Source organism: Terrapene carolina, unplaced genomic scaffold (assembly GCF_002925995.2).
Source record: "Terrapene carolina triunguis isolate 2854851 unplaced genomic scaffold, T_m_triunguis-2.0 Scaffold42, whole genome shotgun sequence".
Classification (NCBI taxonomy): Eukaryota; Metazoa; Chordata; order Testudines; family Emydidae; genus Terrapene; species Terrapene triunguis.
In genome coordinates this window covers 65,325,504-65,344,508 of record NW_020664393.1, presented here as the reverse complement: position 1 = coordinate 65,344,508, position 19,005 = coordinate 65,325,504, and the positions used below count along the sequence as shown (strand labels likewise).

Here is a 19,005-nt window from a genome sequence, read left to right as displayed (position 1 = left end):
GCATCTTTAGGAACTCCAGGCTGTTTGAACAGCTGCAAGAAGGGACTTACTTCCCAGACCAGAAAATTACTGTGGGGGATGTTCAAATGCCAATAGTTATCCTTGGAGACCCAGCCTACCCTTTGCTCCCATGGCTCATGAAGCCATACACAGGCAGCCTGGACAGTAGTAAGGAGCAGTTCAACTATGGGCTGAGCAAGTGCAGAATGGTGGTAGAATGTGCATTTGGACATTTAAAAGCTTGCTGGCTCTGTTTGCTGACTGGATGCGCTCAGGTCTAACCTAATCTTCCCATTGTTATTGCTGCTTGCTCTGTGCTCCATAATAGCTGTGAGAGTAACGGGGAGACTGCACTACCCCAAATTTGACCCAGAAAGCTATTTTAGCGCTACTCCCCTCAGCGGGGAGGAGTACCGAAGTCGATTTTAAGAGCCCTTTAGATTGACGGAACTGGGTTGGTTGTGTAGACACATTCATTATAAAATGGACTTAACATGGCTTAATTCAACCTAACCCCGTAGTGTAGACCAGGGCTTAGTTACTAAATGAAGTTCTGAATGGTATTAGATAATTACTAAAATATTAACATGGGTATTAGGCAGCTGGGCGAGTAAGCAGGCATCCTTTCAGGCTCCCAGTGACATCTGTCAGGCCACTCCCACAATCAAGGTATTTGTCCTTGATTAGGTAGTCCCCAGGCCAACATGAAAGTATGCTACTTCTCACCTGTAAACAGCCTAGGTAAATACCCTATGCATACACATGTGCATGCTTCCTTCCCGTTTGCCTCTCCTCTCTTTCCCCTGCCCTCTCCCCCACCCCTCTCAGCCAGACTCTTCCAGGATAGGATGCCAGTGGTTTGGCAAAGAACTCATTCCTGAGGACACCTCTAAAGACGTAAGGTCAAATAAAGACTTATTAAACCAAACTAAACTAAAATACTACATAAAAACTTAGACATTTCCTAAGTTTTAGGAGACACTATTAGTTGGAATAGCAGTAGCACCACCATAGTTACACCTTTTGATGGGGACTTCTTTCAGAAAGGTTCCACAGACCATAAGAATGAGGACACATCACATCAATTTCAAAGTCACAGCCGTTCAGACCAAAAGCATTTCCTGTGCTTAGTAAAGAAACCTACTTGGTGACAAGCAAGTGGCTCCTAACTTAGTGTAGTGACTACATGGTCAGTGCTGCTTTCAGAAGACGAGCCTGGAAGCAGTGCTACACTCATGAATAGCAAGCAATTATCCATGAATAGCTGTCATCTTAAACAGATATTTTAGTGCATCCAAACCTACAGGTGAGGAGCTGTTTGGGAAAACATCAGAGAAATTAGTAGCCGAGTTTGCAGTGAGACCTCAATCCTCACGATCAAAGCCAGCATAGCAATCTATTGATCACTGTCAATGTGTCAAGGCTTTACAAGAAGACGCTATTTCCTTAGTAGAGAGAAGCCTCTGGGGCAGCAGCTTCCAAGGAAATTTAGATACATTTATTTTCAAATCAACAATCCTCAGCATGACAAAGACAAAATGAGCATTTGTGTATGTCCAGTTCATGTACAAATCTTTGATTTATTTCCTACACCCTGTCGTGGAAAAAGTCACCCACGCATTGATTTTAGTTTTGATCGGTGCAAGGGAGGTCAGCCAGGCCTATTCCCCCACAACCCAGTCTAGCCGTAAGTCACAACAAAGCTCAGATTGTAATTGATGAATGCACACCCATTCATGAACAACATGCCCTGTCAAGAGAAACAGACATATTCATAATTTGCCAGCTGCTGGAAAGATTCATACCTGTAAGTTCAAAATCAAGATCTTTTTAAACCCAGTGCAGAGAATTGTTCACCTACGGGGTCAAAATAGGCATGGCTCTGGCCCTAATTTTACCACTATGGTAAAGTTTTTCAAAGATCCAAAACTTCAGTGTACCAATCGTTTTTTGATAGTGGTCATCCATAGCCAAGTATCGCCAATGGCTAGGGTTGCTGGTTCCATGCATCAGTGGTGCAGAATTAAGTGACATTTCCACATCACATCTGGATGTCCCTTCGTGGGCAGGTAAATACAATATATTGACAGACAACCAACTTTCATTATCAATGGCATGTGGGACTAGTGTCCATCAAATCCACTATGTTGTCTGACAGTGGCCAGTACCAACTGCTTCAAAAAAGGTGCAGAAAATCACCTGGTGGGCAGTTATGGTAATCAAAGGGAAATTTTCTTTTGTCTCCGCTTAGAGGCTGGCTTATGATTGAAGAAAGAATGTTTATATCCCTTCCAAAACTAGGGATTAACTAAAGGTCAAAACTTCTTAATGGCAATGGAAATAATGTCCTGAACAGAGAAGAATCTGCTACCTTTCAAAAATATTCACATAAAAGATACAGAAAGAAAAGGAAGAGTTGAAGTCCTCCTCCAATCCTCTAGTGACTCAGAAGGCACTTTGGACTTGATAGACAGCCAAGGAACCTTCCACTTGCAGATGAGACCAGACCTTCTCCATTAGCTGTATTGACATTTTGATATCCAGGCAGAACTCAAGCAGGAAACTTTACTTATTGATCTGGTCAAATCATGTTTCTGGTGCGAGGGGAAACAGTTTCTGCCCAAAAGAGCTTTATCTTTTTGTTAGCACTGTACCCAGCACAATGGGGCCCTGGCCGCTAAATGCTACAAATGAATGTAATCACAAAGTTCTGGTGATCTCAGCTACACTAGATTCATAGATTCCAAGGCCAGAAGGGACCACTGTGATCACCTTGCCTGGCCATACAACTTCTCTTCTCTTTTTTAGAATAACATCCAAGCTTGATTTAAAAATTGTCAGTGACCCTTGGTAAATTGTTCCAGTGGTTCATCACTCTCACCGTTAAAAATTTCTGCCTTATTTCCAGTATGAATTTGTCTAAGTTCCAGCCTTGGATCATATTATCCCTTTGTCTGCTAGATTGGAGAGCCCGTTATTAAATATTTGTTCCCCATGTAGGTACTTCTAGACTAATCACGTCACTCCTTAATCTTCTCTTTGTTAAACTAAATAGATTGAGCTCCTTGAGCCTCTCATTTATAAGGCAGGTTTTCTAATCCTTTTAATCATTCTCGCAACTCTTCTCTGATTTGTCAACATCTTTCTTGAATTGTGGACACCATAACTAGACACAGTATTTCAGCCATGGTTGCACCATGCCACATATAAAGGTAGAATAACCTCTCTACTCCTACTTGAGATTCCCCTGTTTAAAAACACAATCCAATAGCTGAAAGTTGAAGTTCAGACTGGAAATAAGGCTTTCCTAGCACTCTAAAGATACCTTTCAAGCATGAGAAGTACACTTGCCAACTGTACCCTGTTCATCTCATTCCATCCAAAATGCCAGTGCCTTAGACCCTCAAAGTTATTTCCAGGCAAGATGTTAAAATACTGCACCGTTTGGCATGCTAGGCATCTGGGAAACTATTTGTAGAATAAGAATTGAGGTTCCTTTTACGAGGTTCCTAGTGGTGCAGTGTGCCTGTGTATTTGGGGGAGAATTTGAGCCTCATCCAAGGAAGATTTTCAAAGTAAGTTTCCATTCCTCTGCAGACGGATTCTTTGGTAGGCAAATGCTACAGGGTTCGCTCCCACATAATTCCTTAAATTACAAAGCTCTTGTGGGTAACTTACTTTTCTGCCTATTCTACTTTATAATAATAAAACCTCTCTCGTGCTTGCATGCACACATGCTTTTGTGATTCACAGCTCACTGCTTCCCATTCATGATGAATTGAGAAGAGAAGTCATGCAACAGAATGAGAAATTTCATACCTGATCATTTTATTTCTGTTAGCATCTTCTCTCCTCATTCATCCCACTTTAGTAATCTGGAGTTTTTTTCTAAAGGGAGACTTAAACATTTTAATTATCCTTAAGGCAATTATATAGCAAGTTGTTGTCTTAATGGTGGTAATCAGTTGCTGGAGTGCTTCTACAGCTTTGGAAGAATTCTGGTGGCCTGAGCTGAAGGGTGGGGCTTAGTCCTGGAGCCTCCAGCAATAACATTGGATTGTCTCCAAATTCTACTAATGTATCACTCCATTAGTGATAAAAGAGGAGATAAACTACTAAAAGAAAATGATCAGGTAAGCAAATTCTCAGTCTACAGATAGAATTTAGCCTAAGATGTTAAACCCCGTGGGCCAGGTTTGCAAAGTTAGTCATGCATAATGACATCCACATATCCATCTGTTAATACATTCAGTGCATGCTGGCTCCAATATCTGCAGCTATGTAACTGGTTTTATATGTGGTCACCTGATTTGTGTTAACATACACAGGGTATTTGCACATAAATGAGGTGCACACATTAGCATGACGTCAAAACTGTCCCTACAAGTTCTTAATACAACGTAGCAGCAGCTAACTACATTCTGGCCTCTTTAACTGGATCTGCTCTAACTTTACTGAGCAAAACTCACTTAGTTCAAACTAAAATGGATCTTCAAAGGAGAGAAAAGAAAGGGATATTTTACAAGGGGTTGTTTAGTCCCTGATAGAGTTCTGAAAGGTTGGGAATTCAGTTTGAGACACCATATTTGAACACACACATGCATAAAAAACTTAATGCAGTCTTTTTTTAAAGAGAGATGTTTTATTCAATTTTGTATTCAGAACAGCTTTCATGTTAAACTCATTTGTTTAATTTAATTACGAAGTGTGATGTGGTTTCTAGTAGCACCATTATTGTTTCAACTGTTTCCATACGGAACACGTATAAAAGATTTATCTTTGACATCTAAATCTCACAACATGGAAGCACTATGTACAAAACCTATCATCCTGAATACAAAATGAAGCAATTCAAATACCAAGTTACTTTTTAGTTGTTTAGTAATTTTTTTCTATTTTTATTTGTATTAGACTTTAAAAAAAAATACATCTTGTGAAAATATTAGTTCTGTTTGAAACCACCAAAGCCAAGGGAGTTTGTGGTTCAATCTGTACAATTACCTTAGCTCAGTCTGCTTATTTTAGTGTGTAGATAGTATAACTCTGTATCAGGAAATCTAAAAAGGATAAAAATGGGACAGTCTCGGATGTGGTGCGTTCACAGGGTAAAGTCTGACAGTGGGCTCAACTTCATTACATCATGATTAATGCAGTGTCCTCTGTCAGTAAAACTAGCATCACCCATGGTCTGATCATGGATGGCGTGTCCAGTCTTGACTAAATCATCAAGATCTGCCTCGTTGACTCATCTGTCCTTGTTTTAGTACAGGTCTGCTGCTGGTGACTTGGTGCAGCATGAGCCTTGGTAGTGTTGAGATGGCCGGGGTGGAGGAAGACTGTTTTTGCATCTAATATTAGATGCTTTACCCTATCCCAGAGACTCAGACCATCAGTCAAATTCAAATAGTACACAAGGTCCTGGATAAAGTGCATGTGTGAATCCTAGTAAGCATATAGGCTATACATGGCACTACAACCAGCCTCAGCAAAGGGAGGCTGTACTGTTTATGTTATGGTAGTGCTCTGAAGTGACAATCTGCTAGATGAGGCATATACATGTAGAAGAATGAGAGTCGCTACTCTGAAGAGCTTGCATTTCAATTGAGACAAGATGCAACTAGTTGGTATAACAAACAATTGGAAGGAATAGGGAAGGGAGTAAGAATAAAGAACATGCCATTACTTTGACTCCCTATGTGCATAACTTGATCAGTCATTTTAAACATTTGTCTAAGTTTTATATGATCTAGATAATAGCTATCATCAGTTTCCAATGGCCATCTGTTTTTCCATTGACAGTTTACATAGGTATAATGGTAGAGATGGATCTTGAGGGATTTGAAAGAGGACATTGTGGTGGGATGGGTGACCCATGCTTAAAAGACAGCGTGGAAGAAAACACAAAGATGGTTGTGGCAGAAGGTTTGCAGCATTGGCAAAGTGACAGGCAAGTAGATGACGAGGAAATGACTGAGTAGTGAAGGACAAGAAGGTTGAATTTGATGTGAGGAAAGAGGAGCTAGTGTAGGGGTTAAAAGGGTGTTAGATTACATGGTCAGAACAACAAATGAGTTGGAAGTTGGGATAGGTGAATCAATGGCTATTGGCCAAGATGGTCAGGAATACAACCCCATGCTCTGGGTGTCCCTAAGCCTCTGTTTGCCAGAAGCTGGGACTGGACAATGGGATGATAACAGCCCTATTCTTTTCTTACCCTCTGAAGTGTCTGTCAGAGGAATTGGTCTGACGCAGTATGGCCATTCTTATGACAGGAACGAAAAGAAGAGAAGGTTGCAGTAACCAAGAACAGGGATGAGGAGGGCCTGGTTGAGCATTTTAGTTTAGAATGCAGAAACAAAAGGGTGGATCTTGGACGTGTTGAGAAGGAAGCAGCAGCAAGATTTAGACGTATCCTGGATGCATAGCTCAAGGTTGAAAGCGTGGAATCTAAAAGGACCTTCAGATTATGAGAGAATGCAGGGTGATGGTGTGAACAGTGATTGAGAAAGGAGGAGTGGTGGAGGATTTAGGAGAGAAGACAAGTCAGATTTAGTGATGTTAAATTTAAATTGACAGTAAGACATCCAGGAGGAGATGCTAGGCTGTGGTATGGGATTGAATGGAAGGAGACAGGACAGTAGATTTTTCCTGTTGTACGTGTAAAGATTGCAATTGAAGCAATGTAATCAATTAGAGAAATGATGTAGAGAGAGGAGGGAGTAGGCCTAGACCAGGGGTCGGCAACCTTTCAGCCATGGTGTGCCGAATCTTCATTTATACACTCTAATTTAAGGCTTCGTGTGCCGGTAATACATTTTAACGCTATTTAGAAGGTCTCTCTATAAGTCTATAATATATAACCAAACTACTGTTACATGTAAAGGGTGGCCTGCTGGGACTCCAGGCCCGAAAGCAGGATGAGCAAGGGCTGGAAACCAAGATTGGCAGCTGAGGTGAGTGGAGTAGGTGGCTGGTAGGCCTGAGCAGGGCTGGAGGCCTGGACCCTGTCTGCAAGAGAGCCTCCAACCGGAAGCAAGGTGAGTGGAGCTGCACGGTAGAGACCCCTGCTGGCGAGGGGCCAGCAGCCAGAACCCCAGAGCAGCGACTGGCTCGGCCTGCTGCTGCTCTGGGGTTTCTGCCCCCAGCTCCTGCCAACTGAGGTCTCAGCCTGCTGCCAGCCCAGGATTCCTTCACCCAGGCCGGCAGCGGGTGCTGAGTGGGACCCACGGGGACCCAGCTGGCAAGAGCCGGCAGCGGGAACTCCAGAGTGGGGCGGGCTGAGCGGCTCAGCCCGACCCCCGCTCTGGGGTTTTGGCCGGCGGCTCCTGCCAGCCGGGGTCTCAGCCCGCTGCCAGCCTGGGGTTCCTTCCCCCCAGGCCAGCAGCAGGTGCTGAGTTGAACCCGCGGCGGGTCCCGCAGGAGCCGGCAGCGGGAACTCCAGAGTGGCGGCGGGGCTGAGCGGCTCAGCCCACGCCGCGTGCCAGGAAAAATCGGCTCGCGTGCCAACTTTGGCACGCATGCCGTAGGTTGCCGACCCCTGGCCTAGACAGAGCACTGTAGCTTCCCTGATTAGAGTGAGAGAGGAAAGGATGAGTAACGCCATAAAAAATGCTGACAGAATTACTAGATAGGAGGAGAAATGGAAGATGGAGTTAAAAAAACCGAGAACAGATTTCAAGAAAGGGGGAGGGTATGATCAGTGCTTTCAAAAGTATAATGGGAAGTGATGAAGACTAAGGATGAAGTAGAAGCCATGAGCTTCAGGTGAAAAGAAGTCTTTGGTTTGTGAAAGCAGTTTCAGTGGAGTGGAGAGTGGGTATGCCAGACTGCAGGGGAATCAGAGAGTGCAGAGGAACTTGAGGCAGCAGTTGTAGATGGCACTTTTGTGTTCAGAGGATTAAAGATGGTGTTAGAGAAGCAGCTTTTATTTTACAGATGAGGAGACCACAGTATGCTTGCATTGTGAAGGCAGTGAGCTGGGAGTTGAGGGATCTAGTTGAGGAGAAAGATGAATAGGCGCAATGAAGATCATGATGTGAAAGAGCATGTGGTCACTGGAACAGGTGGGGGGAGAGGTTAGAGGAAGAGAGCAGGCAAGGAACCACAGATCTGTAACAGGAGGAGGGAGAGAAGTGATAGGTGGGAGGCCATGTTGAATCTTACCGATTTCTCTCTGGCCTAAGTCTGCAAGGTCCTGTATGAAGGGGGCATGGGAGGGGTAGTTTGAATCCTCTTTCTGTGAGGTTTCATTTTTCACTGATGAAATCTGATGCAGGGTGGTCTTGATGTCAAGGCAGGAGGGAATACAGTTTACATAGTGTCTCATTCTAAGGTTCTAAAATGTACTTAACGGGATCTTCTCAGCAATTTAGTCACTGGGGCCCTGTTCCTTATGTCTGAGGAGATTGAGTGGGTAATGCTGAGGACTTTTATTGGTGGAGAGCGTTTATGCATCACAAAAACGTGGGGGGGGGGCGCCGTGGGAGAGGATGCTAACTGCCAGCGGATCTCAAACATGTCCCTAGTCCAGGCCTTGCTCAGGAAACAGCCTCTTGACACTAATGCCCTAGCCAATTATCGCTCATTAGCAAACTGCCAGAGGTCATGGATAAGATAGTGACAAGCAAATACCAACAGCATCTGGAATCCTCCTGTTCCTTAGACATCTCCAATCTGTTTTCACACCTGGACATGGTGCAGAAACAACACATCATGATGGTCAACAATTTTAGTGAATCTGAAATACAAAGTAGTTTTTGAGCTCTGATATTAACACGTTGCATTATTCCAAGTTTGTGTAAACATAGAACCTCCTTTCCCTACACACCTTCCCCCTTCCCCCCCCCCCCCCCCACTCTTGCTTGGGAAAAATACATAAACAGGTGTTGTGAGCCTGAAACCATCTACAGAGCTGTGACTGTTTAGATGCTCATGTGGGGTATGCGCGCACAGCCTCAGCAGTCACTGCTTTTTAGATGTTTCTCTGTTATGGCATCATTTCAGGAGTATGGATATGCAAAGGCAATAGACTCAAGTAAACAAAAATACTGGTAAGTAACTTTTTCCCTTTCTAGTTCTGAAAAAATAGATTTATTGTGGCATACCAGTAATCAATTAAAAGTCCATCATGCTTGAATTCATTGGAAGATGTGTAAATAAAAGGGAGGTGAAAATACTGGTAGTTGGATCATTATTACTAATGTTTGTAATAAGTGTGTATAGTAACAGATTGTAAGGAGTGTTTTTCTGCTGTGCATTTTATATCACTTATCTTCTAATATTCTATTCTACATTCTTTACAGAACTTCACTAGAGCTGAGTGCAGTCAGAAAGCCTCACCCTTTTCTAGCATATGAAAGTAGCTGTCTTAGTGGTGAAGTCTGTGGCAGCACGGCAGTTTTATAGGTGGAGCTGGCAGCACAGGCTGTAGTTAAGGTTGTCTAACGCTTTACATTATACAACCCTGTTTTCAGTTGCTTATAACTTTTGCCAAACTGTAACTGTTCAGGCTTGAAATTTTCCATGCTGGGTGTTTGCCTCAAGTTGAATGTTTTTAAATTTTCAGCAAAAACAGTTCCACCAGTTCTGAGAATGAGGGTAGGGGGAAATGCATTGTTTCGCCAATGTTTTTGAAAAAAAAGTTTTTACTACTGTTTAGTTGAAAAACTGTAGTGCTTCCTTGGCTTGAAATGGACGCAAAATTTGGCAGGAGGTACATTCTGCTGCCCCCATGAAAATCTGACCAAACTTAATTGAATTATAGGCCTCTGAAAATTGCTGTTTGCACATGCCTAATGCAGGCTTGTAAGAGTTGGCATCAAAATTCTCCAAAGATTCCAGGGGCATTGAGCATGCACTAGTCCACAGCTTCAGGAGCTGAACAGGACTTCCCAGGACTTCCCTTCCTGGGTGTTTGGGACTGTACTGGCACCAGGCACTGGAACTGAGAGCAGGGAGACTCTTTCCTATGCTTTCAATGCTCACTCTGCTGTCATTGTGGAAGAGGAGGAGGAAGCAGCCTGACTGGAATGCATAAGGGGTGGGGACAGTGACATGCTGCAGGCAATAGGAGCAGAGATGGACATGGCAGAAGGGTTTATAACCTCTACAGCACATTCCCCTCTATAGCCTTGAATTGAACCTAGGGGTCTAGAGTTTCATCATTTTTCTGCTGACTAGCCATTCGCTGTGGGAACCCACTTGCAAAGTGTCTCTTGTAAGAAGTCTGCTGGTAAACTTATTCAGGGTTGTTCTTATAGCTCCAATGGAGGAGATATATGCTGAAATCTGATCATCCTCATGGGGGTTGATGGGGTTCCACATGGTGGAATTTGTTTTTCAGTTTGCCTTTTAAAAGCTTAAGAAATGACATTTTTAAGCATATCAAGGTTGCAAAGTCAAGCACTCGAATTAGGAAATCTGATGATTAAGATTGCATGTGCAACTTTATTCAGCTTCTTTGTGCCATCTTCAATTTGCAGTCTTTACTTACATGCTCACATTATTTTTTCCCCACAGGTTCTTTGTTAATCAGTGCACAGGATGGACCTGCTCTGGGGATGAATTGAGGTTAGGGTGAATGTGGCTGTAGTCTATAGCATCCTTGTATTATTTGTTACGGAAGTTGAAAGGTGTGGAGTGAATGAAACAGGGGACTGCAAGAAGAGAGAGGATGATACTGTGATTAGGCAGTTGACTACAGTGCTGAAGATTTTGATTTTATCCCTGTTACTGCGTGGTGCTGGTCAAGTGACTTAAAGTAAACTTCACAGGTGGCCTCTAATTGTTTGTTCCTCATCTTCTGGGTACCTGACTTGAGTTCCTGAGGTCAGATTTACAGAAGTGCTGAGCACTCCTACTAAAGCTGAAGTTGGTTGGACCTGTGCTTTGAACATATCAGGAATTGTAAAAATGTGAAGTACTCTGAAAAAATCAGGCCTTAGACATCTCACGTTGAGTATCCAACATTAGTGGATGCATGACAGTGGGACCTCACTTCCCATGAGTGTTGTCAAGATAAATTCATTAATGTTTGTGAAGTACTCAGATACTACAGAGAGGAATATTGCATAAATATCCATACACAGACTCCTGAGTTTGGATGGGGTATGTTAAGTAAAGCCTGAGACAACACATTTGATGAAAAGAATTAAAAACCTGAATAGCTACCCTTCTGAGGAACACCATCAATCCTGTGCACTGAATGAGGCAGGGATCCTGTGGAAATATAGTATGTGATCATGTAAATTAAGGTTGCACAGGTAAACTTAATTCTAGCATTTCCTAACTTTAATGTGCTTGATTTTTTGCAACCTTTGCAATACTTTAGCATTATTTTAATGCAATAGTATATATCAGAGATGGCTAAACTTTCTGACCCTCTTGGCCACGTACAACAATCTTCAGATGTTCGAGAGATGGGGTGCGACTGCCAGGTCTTGGGGCTTCAGACTTGCAGGAATGGGGGGTCTCGGGGCAGCTCCATGGGAGGTGCCTGCCAGGGGTTGGGGCTGAAGTCCCGAACTCCCCTTCCCCACTGGGCAGAAGCCAGAGGCGGCATGTCGCCCCCTTCTGATTTTTGCCAGTGTTTGCTGGCCGTGCTTGGTCATGTGGTGCTGTTGGGCCCCCTCCCTGCACGGCAGCTGGCAAGCTGGGAGCTGTGGCCCTGGGGAGAGGCAGCTGCAAGTAGCTGGGAGCTGCAGGAAGAGATGCTGCTTTTGCTACTGCTTCTCCCTTCAGAGCTAAAGCAGAGGCCCCTCTCTGCAGCTCACAGCTGTCTTGCCACTGCCTCTCCACGCAAAGCTAACCCCTGGGAGCTGCAGAGAGGTGTCGTTGAGAGTAAAGGGTGGGGGTGTGCTGGGGGTTGTGACTCAAACTGTTGCGGGGGTTTTTTAATTGTGCCCCCCCCCCCCAACAAGCATCAGTGATCTTTGGCAGAAGCCCCTAGCACCACTCCCTCCTTCCTCCCCCCTCAGGGCAGAAGCCCTGAACTCTCCTCTGAGTCTGGTAGGCGGAGAAGGAGGGAGAGGGGCGGGGGGAGGCTCCACAAGCCGCACTTTAACTGTACAAGAGCCATAGTTTGGCCACCCCAGTTATATATATTTGAACTTGCTTGCCTGTAGGGGGAGCATACGGAACGATTGCCTTGATTTTACTTTGTTTAAATACATACCTAGATAAATTTAAGCAATTGCTTTTATTTTTTGTCTTACCCTCACCCTTTCTGGAATTATATATCGTTCCCTCCTTTTCCATTTCTGAGGCCTTTATTCATATCAGGTACTTTATAATGACACAAGTTTATCTATATCTGTATGTTTCTGTCTGTGCATTTTGATTTGGCGAGAGAAAGAGAGATGTGTTTTCCTAGCCAAGCTCTCCTTTTCATGCCTCCTTTTTGTTCTTGCTTAGTCTCCTTTTTTGTGTCCCTCCCTTCTCTGTTCTGCTTTCATTTTGAGCGTTTTTTGTTTTCTCTCCCCTCACCCAACCCTCAAAATTCCAGAGTGAAACTGACATAAACTTAATCAGTTTCATTTGTAGGACAAAATATTTTTTGTGAGTTTCAAAGTGAAACTGACTAGGACAGAGTCATTTTCATTCCAGCACTTAATTTTAATATTCCCACCTGTACTGCAGGAACAGTCCTCCCCCAAAATATTTTTTGTGGGTGGATTTTAAATGTGGTTTTGCCTGGAAATGCAAGAAATTCTCAATCTCACTCCTAATTTAATTTAAGTGGTATGTATGTGTGTGGTGATGGGGGGCGAGGGTTTTTTTTTTTTTTTTTTAGCTCTCTATATATTTACTTACACACAACTAATGGTAGAATGGAAGAAATAGAAAATATATTAAGTATAAGAAGAAATAGATTAGAAGATTCCACTCAACTATGGCAAATTATGTTGCTCTTTAAACCCTGGAATCAGAAACCTGCTTATTAACATTGAAAGTAAAAAATAGTGCTTCTAAACTTCAATGCCACATAGGAAAAAATGATTTTTAAAGAGAATTGATATTTCAGAATAAAAAAACAATTTAGGGAAGCTCAAGTTTTTGCACTACTTTGGGATGTACAATATTAGAGCTTCCCAGTTTCATTGACATTTTTCCAGTGTGAATGTATGTATACATGAAAATTATTTTCAAAATGGTTTTCTAGATGTTTAGCTCAACCTAAGATCTAGTTGACATTTAGGGAATATTACAAAAATACTGCTTTCTGGGTTTGTTCATTGCATAAAATTCTCCAAGGAGAGGAGAGATGCTGACCTGTGCTTCCCCCCCCCCCCCCCCCCCCTTTTTACTAGTAAACATTTTTTTTTGTGTTGTCTAGGCTATCAAGTACTAGCCCCTACTGCGTATTATGATCAGACTGGTGCCTTAGTAGTAGGCCCTGGAGCAAGAACTGGCCTTGGAGCACCAGTCAGATTGGTGGCCTCAACTCCTGTTATAATTAGTTCTGCAGCAGCACAAGCAGGTAAGTATTAGACCCGCCACACATTTTTTTTCAAGTTTTATATTGAAAATTCTCACTCTAATCTTTGTTGAGGAATATCCAGTATTGATTACAGTTCTTACTCTATGTAAACCCTGCAAAGATTGCTGGTTCTGAAAGATATACCATACATGCTCTCCTTCCTTTTTCTCTCATGCCTTCCCCCATACAGGCACGCCCGTACAAATACGGCTGCTTCTCAAAGGTATAGCATCCCTCCCTTTTTTTCCTCACCCCTCTCCTCATACACATACAGGCACGTCCCTGCAAATATTGCTGCTTCTAAAAGAGTGCATTCTTTCTTTCCCCTCTCCCCACGCATATACATGCACTTCCCATCAGTCTCTAAAAGGATGCTTTCCCTTGAGAAGCACCATTTCATTGCTTCGGCCTGGCAGAAGGTTATGGATTGCCCTGGGGCCTCATAGAGAAAGCAGCAAGGATTAAAATGTACAGTGGATATAGGAAGAAAGGGAGAACTTAATGACATCAGAAGGTTCTGGTTCTATTTTCTACCCTTCATTAGTTGTAGGGTCTGGTGCTCTTATTTGTTTAGTACATCGTAACTCCTGGCACCAGATGGACAAAATGAACTTGTAGAAAATCTCAGAAAATAAGACTTTGTTGGCCCTCTCCAGCTGCTTATTTTTATCCAGAGCTCATTTTTGAGAGTTGCAGATGAAGACATCTTTCAATTTATGTTAGTTACAACTCTGCTATCCTAACCTTGATTACCAAAATCCCGTTCTGCACACAGTCATGTCTACACTGAAAATTTTCTGAATTGCATTGACAATTTCCCACAGCCGCAATTATCCAAAAATAGAATTGTCTTAATTTTTTTCCTTGGATAATCAAGATTGTATAATATTGCAAAGTATATTTTAGTCCTTAATTTAAGGTGTACATATCTACTTCTTTGGGAGGGATCCATGAACATATTATTAGATCTGAATAATCCATTTGGAAGGTCAAAATGTTTTAGAGAGCCATTATGATGATTGAAAACATGTGTCTTACAGCTGCAGCAGCTTCAGCTGGAGGAACAGCAAACAATCTCGCGGGAGCCACGAACGGTCTATTTCGGCCACTTGGTGCCCAACCACAACAGCCGCAGCAGCAAACAAATAGTAGTCTACAATCTAATTCATTTTATGGCAGTAACTCTTTGACCAATAACTCCCAGAGCAGTTCCCTTTTTTCACATGGTCCTGGCCAACCAGGAAGTACTTCTCTTGGCTTTGGAAGTAGCAGCTCCTTAGGAGCAGCTATCGGCTCTGCACTTGGTGGATTTGGCTCATCAGGTAGGTTCTCTAATATAGTGAGGAGATTTTATGAGATTTGTGCTTTAAGGAAAAAATACATGACTCTTGTATCCACACATGTTTCCAGATAGAACTTGAAAAATAGGTTATTCAGGTTTAAAACAAAAATAGCCACATAATCTAGAGAGAAGAGCAAGAGGCTATTTGATCCACTAGGCCGTCTGTATAAGAAGCAACTTGTTCTCTTAATAAATTAGTTATAAAAAGAAAATACACCTCAGTCATAAACCTCTCCAAAAATAATTACTCTCCTATAATAAGCACTGTACACTGGTCTAGAATGTTCTTGTGTGTGTTTATTTTTAGGAAGTTTCTCAGGCAATACTGCATTTTGTGATTTTAAAAATATTATAAAACCATTGATTAGCCCATCGCTTTTGAGGTGTAACTCGCTTTTTATGTCTTGAAAATTTTTTTTAAATGATTTTAAAAGTATTGATTGAAATAGTATTTGACACACACACACACACACACCAGATATGACCAAGTGTTGTGCTCATCCTTAAATGATATTTTAAAGGGCCTTAGGCTGTGATTCTGCAAAGAGTTACTCCAATTAGTAGTCTCATAGTCTTCATTTGGATTGCTCTGATAAGTATAGTTAAGCATGCCTGTAATTCTGGGCAGGATTGTGGCCATAATCATTATCATAGATGTCCCAAAATTGAGTTGTCTGTTTTGAAAAACACTATCTATGACACATAGCCATAATGTTCTTGATCTTTTTTTAATTGTAGTAGAAACTTGACACATACTCTTTTTATTCACATAAGAGCACATGGAGAGGTAGCTTTTCCTGTTAAAATCATTTGTTCATAAACTCTACGAGCTGGAAACTGAACTATCTTTGTAGAAAATCTCTTCCTCAGCTAAGTTTATTTTAGAAAAATAACATCAGTAGAACACACTAACAATTGCATGCGCTTTGCAAATGAATAAATATTGGGGCAAAATTTTGAGCTTACACACTTCAACAGAATTCTTTTAAGTACGGCATATATACAGGTTGTCTCAACATTGTTTTGCACTAAAGAATATGAATAACATTCATTGTGATAAAACTACTAAAGCTAGGAAATCCAGAATCAAAGCTTACATTCTGGCCTTTATGCCAGTTTGGGGGGATTTAAGAGCACCCAAATATGACCCCTTTATTTAAAAAAAAAAAACTAGAAGAGTATTCAGTTGTTCTCAAATGATCTCAAGCAGTGTTGATGCAGATGGGCCTTATTTGCAAAGTAATTGTGCGTTCCCATTTCTGAACTTTTAAATGTAGATTTCTCCGCTGAACCACTCTGTAGTCTTTCTGTGTACTGTTAAACAACAGCCCTGTTCTGCTCCAGATTTGATTGCACTTTATTGGCTGATGAAGTGAATCGTATGTGTATATATATTTTTAATTTATAAGATATAAACCCTGTAGGAAATCTCTAAACATGTAGAATATTTTTAAATGCACAACTTGTTGAGCAGCAGCATAAAAAAGACAACCCCACAACTTAAATAAATGTCAGCCATGTATCGGCCCACCACTGAGGCAAAAATGACCCTTCCAGCATGTCTTGAAAGTCAACAGATTGAGCCTCTGTTATATAGAAGTGGGTGCCTTGGCCACAGCCCCCAGATGCTGAAATCTCTCAATCGTTACCCCAGCTGACTTTACTGACAGGGCAGCCCTTCATGAGGAGAGAAGCAGTCGGTGTTTTGTATTTTGAGAAGTGTAATGGAACCCTTAGGATGAGTTGCTACCTAAAACTAATATATTCAGGTGCCCTTGTGCCAAGTATAGTTGATACCTACCAAACCACAGCCTTTTTTAAAAGCTATATAGTTGCTGATAAAAATACTAATTATAACAGCTTTGATAACTGAACTGAACTTTACAACTCCTTCCTTGTAAAATGATGTTAATGCATACTTGCCACAAATTCAAGGGGAATTTGCTTAATAGTTGACTTGACAGAGCTTCTCTCTCTGTCTCCACTCAGTGCCTTTCAAGACCTGGGTACTAATTAAATGGGAAGAATGAAGACTGACAGGCAAAAACGTAGCTCTTCCCTGTAAAAATAAAAATTTTAAACAAAATCTAATTAGGCACTCCAAAGTAAATCTGTGGTAAACCTAATATCCTAAGTGACTGACTGGCTGGGGAACAAAGTGGCGCAAAAAGAGGCAGTCATGCTTGTGATGACTATGAATTGTACTACTCTGCTCTCGTATATAAGTTACACACACAAACTTACATTAAAAGAACATTGTTAAGGATGCAGAGTCAAGCACTTAGGAAATGCTCAGTATTAAGGTTGCTCGTGCACCCTTAATTTGGCCCTGTTGTGCACATGCATTATGCTACAATTTTAATTACATGATCATGACCTATTTATTCCACAGGACCCCTACCTTATTCAGTGCACTAGATGGACCTGCTTTTGGGGATGAATCAGGGTTGTATAGTGAAGGAGAGTCTGTACCAGCTTTCTTCATTTATTGTAGAAGTTGGAAAATGTGTAGTGAGGCAGAGGAATGCAGGAAGAGAAAACATGGTTTCATGGCGAAGGCAGTTGGATGCTGCCCTGGAGAATTGGGTTCTATTCCTGCATTTACCACAGAGATCCTGTGTTATACTGGGCAAGTTACTTAAATCAAACTTTTCAAAGGTAGTCATTAATTGTGTTCCTCAGTTTGTTGGTGCTGGACTTGAGACTTTGGGGTCTGATTTGCAGAAATGCTGAGCACTCACAGCTGCAACTGAAGTCTGAGGTAATACACCCACTCATCTCTCAGAGCTATTGTGAAGATAAATTCATTACTTTTGTGAAGCACTTGGATACTATAGTGAGAAATGCCACAGAAAAATCAATGAGGAAATTATATGTAGTAAATAAGATATGGGGTCACCTATTGAACAGTAAGAGGAAAACAAAATATTGAATAGCTACTCATTAAGACATCTCTATGCACTGAAAAAGGTAGTCGAAAAAATAGTATGTAATCATGTAATTAAAGATTGTATTGTAATGCATACTCCCAAAGGGGCCACATTAGGCAACCTTAATTCTGGCATTTCCTGACTTGTGAGTTCTTGCACTTGCAACCTTCATAACATTCTTTTAATGTAGTTCTTTGTATGCAATTTCTTAGTTTTTAAAAAGGTCAACTAAAAAAACAAAATTCAGTCATATTGCATCAAGTAGACACCCATATTGTTCATCAGCAGGGTTGGTACCTTTAGACCCATTCTCCACTCCTCACACTTCTCGTCCCAGGTTTCTTAATATCTCCCAGCTCCTTCTATCCAGTGCCCGTGCCCAGCCAGTCCCAGTTCCATTCTGTGGCCGCCCCCTCGCCCCCCAGCCCCATCATCCCCTAACTCCTTGTCTGATATGTCTCTGTCCCTGGGCTCCTTTTCTAGTGTCAGTGTCTTGTCTCTGCCCCCCAGTTCCTTGTCCCAGTCTCCACATTGGCATCTCCTCTGATCTTAGGCCTCCTTTGATTCTTTCTCCTTGCCCAGTATGCTCCCAGTCCAAACCTCCTTGTCCCATTCAGTGCCTGGGCCCATCAGCAGAAGGCAATAAGAGCACAGAAGAGAGTGTCTCCATACTATCAGTTCTGGTGTCCAGCCCTGGCACAGCATGTTGCGTGGAAAGTCCTGCTTGGTCTTGGGGGAGGGGATATGCCTAGTGTAGACTTTTTGGAGATTTTAGCTGACACTCTAGTCTCTACTGAGCATATGCAAACTATTTTCCCCCCCAAAGGCTTATCATTTGAACAAATCTGGACAGTTTTTACAGGGACAGCAAAAGGCTCATCCCTGACACAAAGGCCACCCCCAGCCAAATTTAAAGTTTCTGCTCCAAACCATGGGGATACTAGAGCTTCTTAAAAGTTGCCCAAATTCATAAGTAAATAGGGTTACCATATTTCAGCAAGCAAAAAAGAGGACGGGGAGCCCTGCCCTTACCCTGCCCCAGCCCCGCCCCTGCCCCTCCCTCTTTCCACCCCCCTCAGAACCCCCAACCCTTCCCCTGACTGCCCCCTCCTGGGACCCCTGCCCCTAACTGCCCCCCAGGACTCCACCCCCTACCTAAGCCTCCCTGCCTCTTGTCCCCTGACTGCCCCCTCCTGAGACCCTCCCCCCATCCTAACTGGCCCCCTAGGACGCTACCCCCTACCTGTATCCTGACT

General features: G+C 42.4%; 1 protein-coding gene across 4 annotated transcripts in view; it reads left to right on the top strand.

The window, feature by feature from the left end:
* The window catches only part of PUM2 (pumilio RNA binding family member 2), a 106,495-nt gene that overhangs the window by 64,949 nt on the left and 22,541 nt on the right, over positions 1–19,005 (top strand). For all 4 annotated transcript variants that reach the window (XM_026655673.2, XM_026655660.2, XM_026655665.2 and 1 more), the window contains 2 exons: positions 13,334–13,477; positions 14,518–14,799. In XM_026655673.2, the coding sequence (XP_026511458.1) occupies positions 13,334–13,477; positions 14,518–14,799 (426 nt within the window). The remainder of the gene's footprint in view (positions 1–13,333; positions 13,478–14,517; positions 14,800–19,005) is intronic.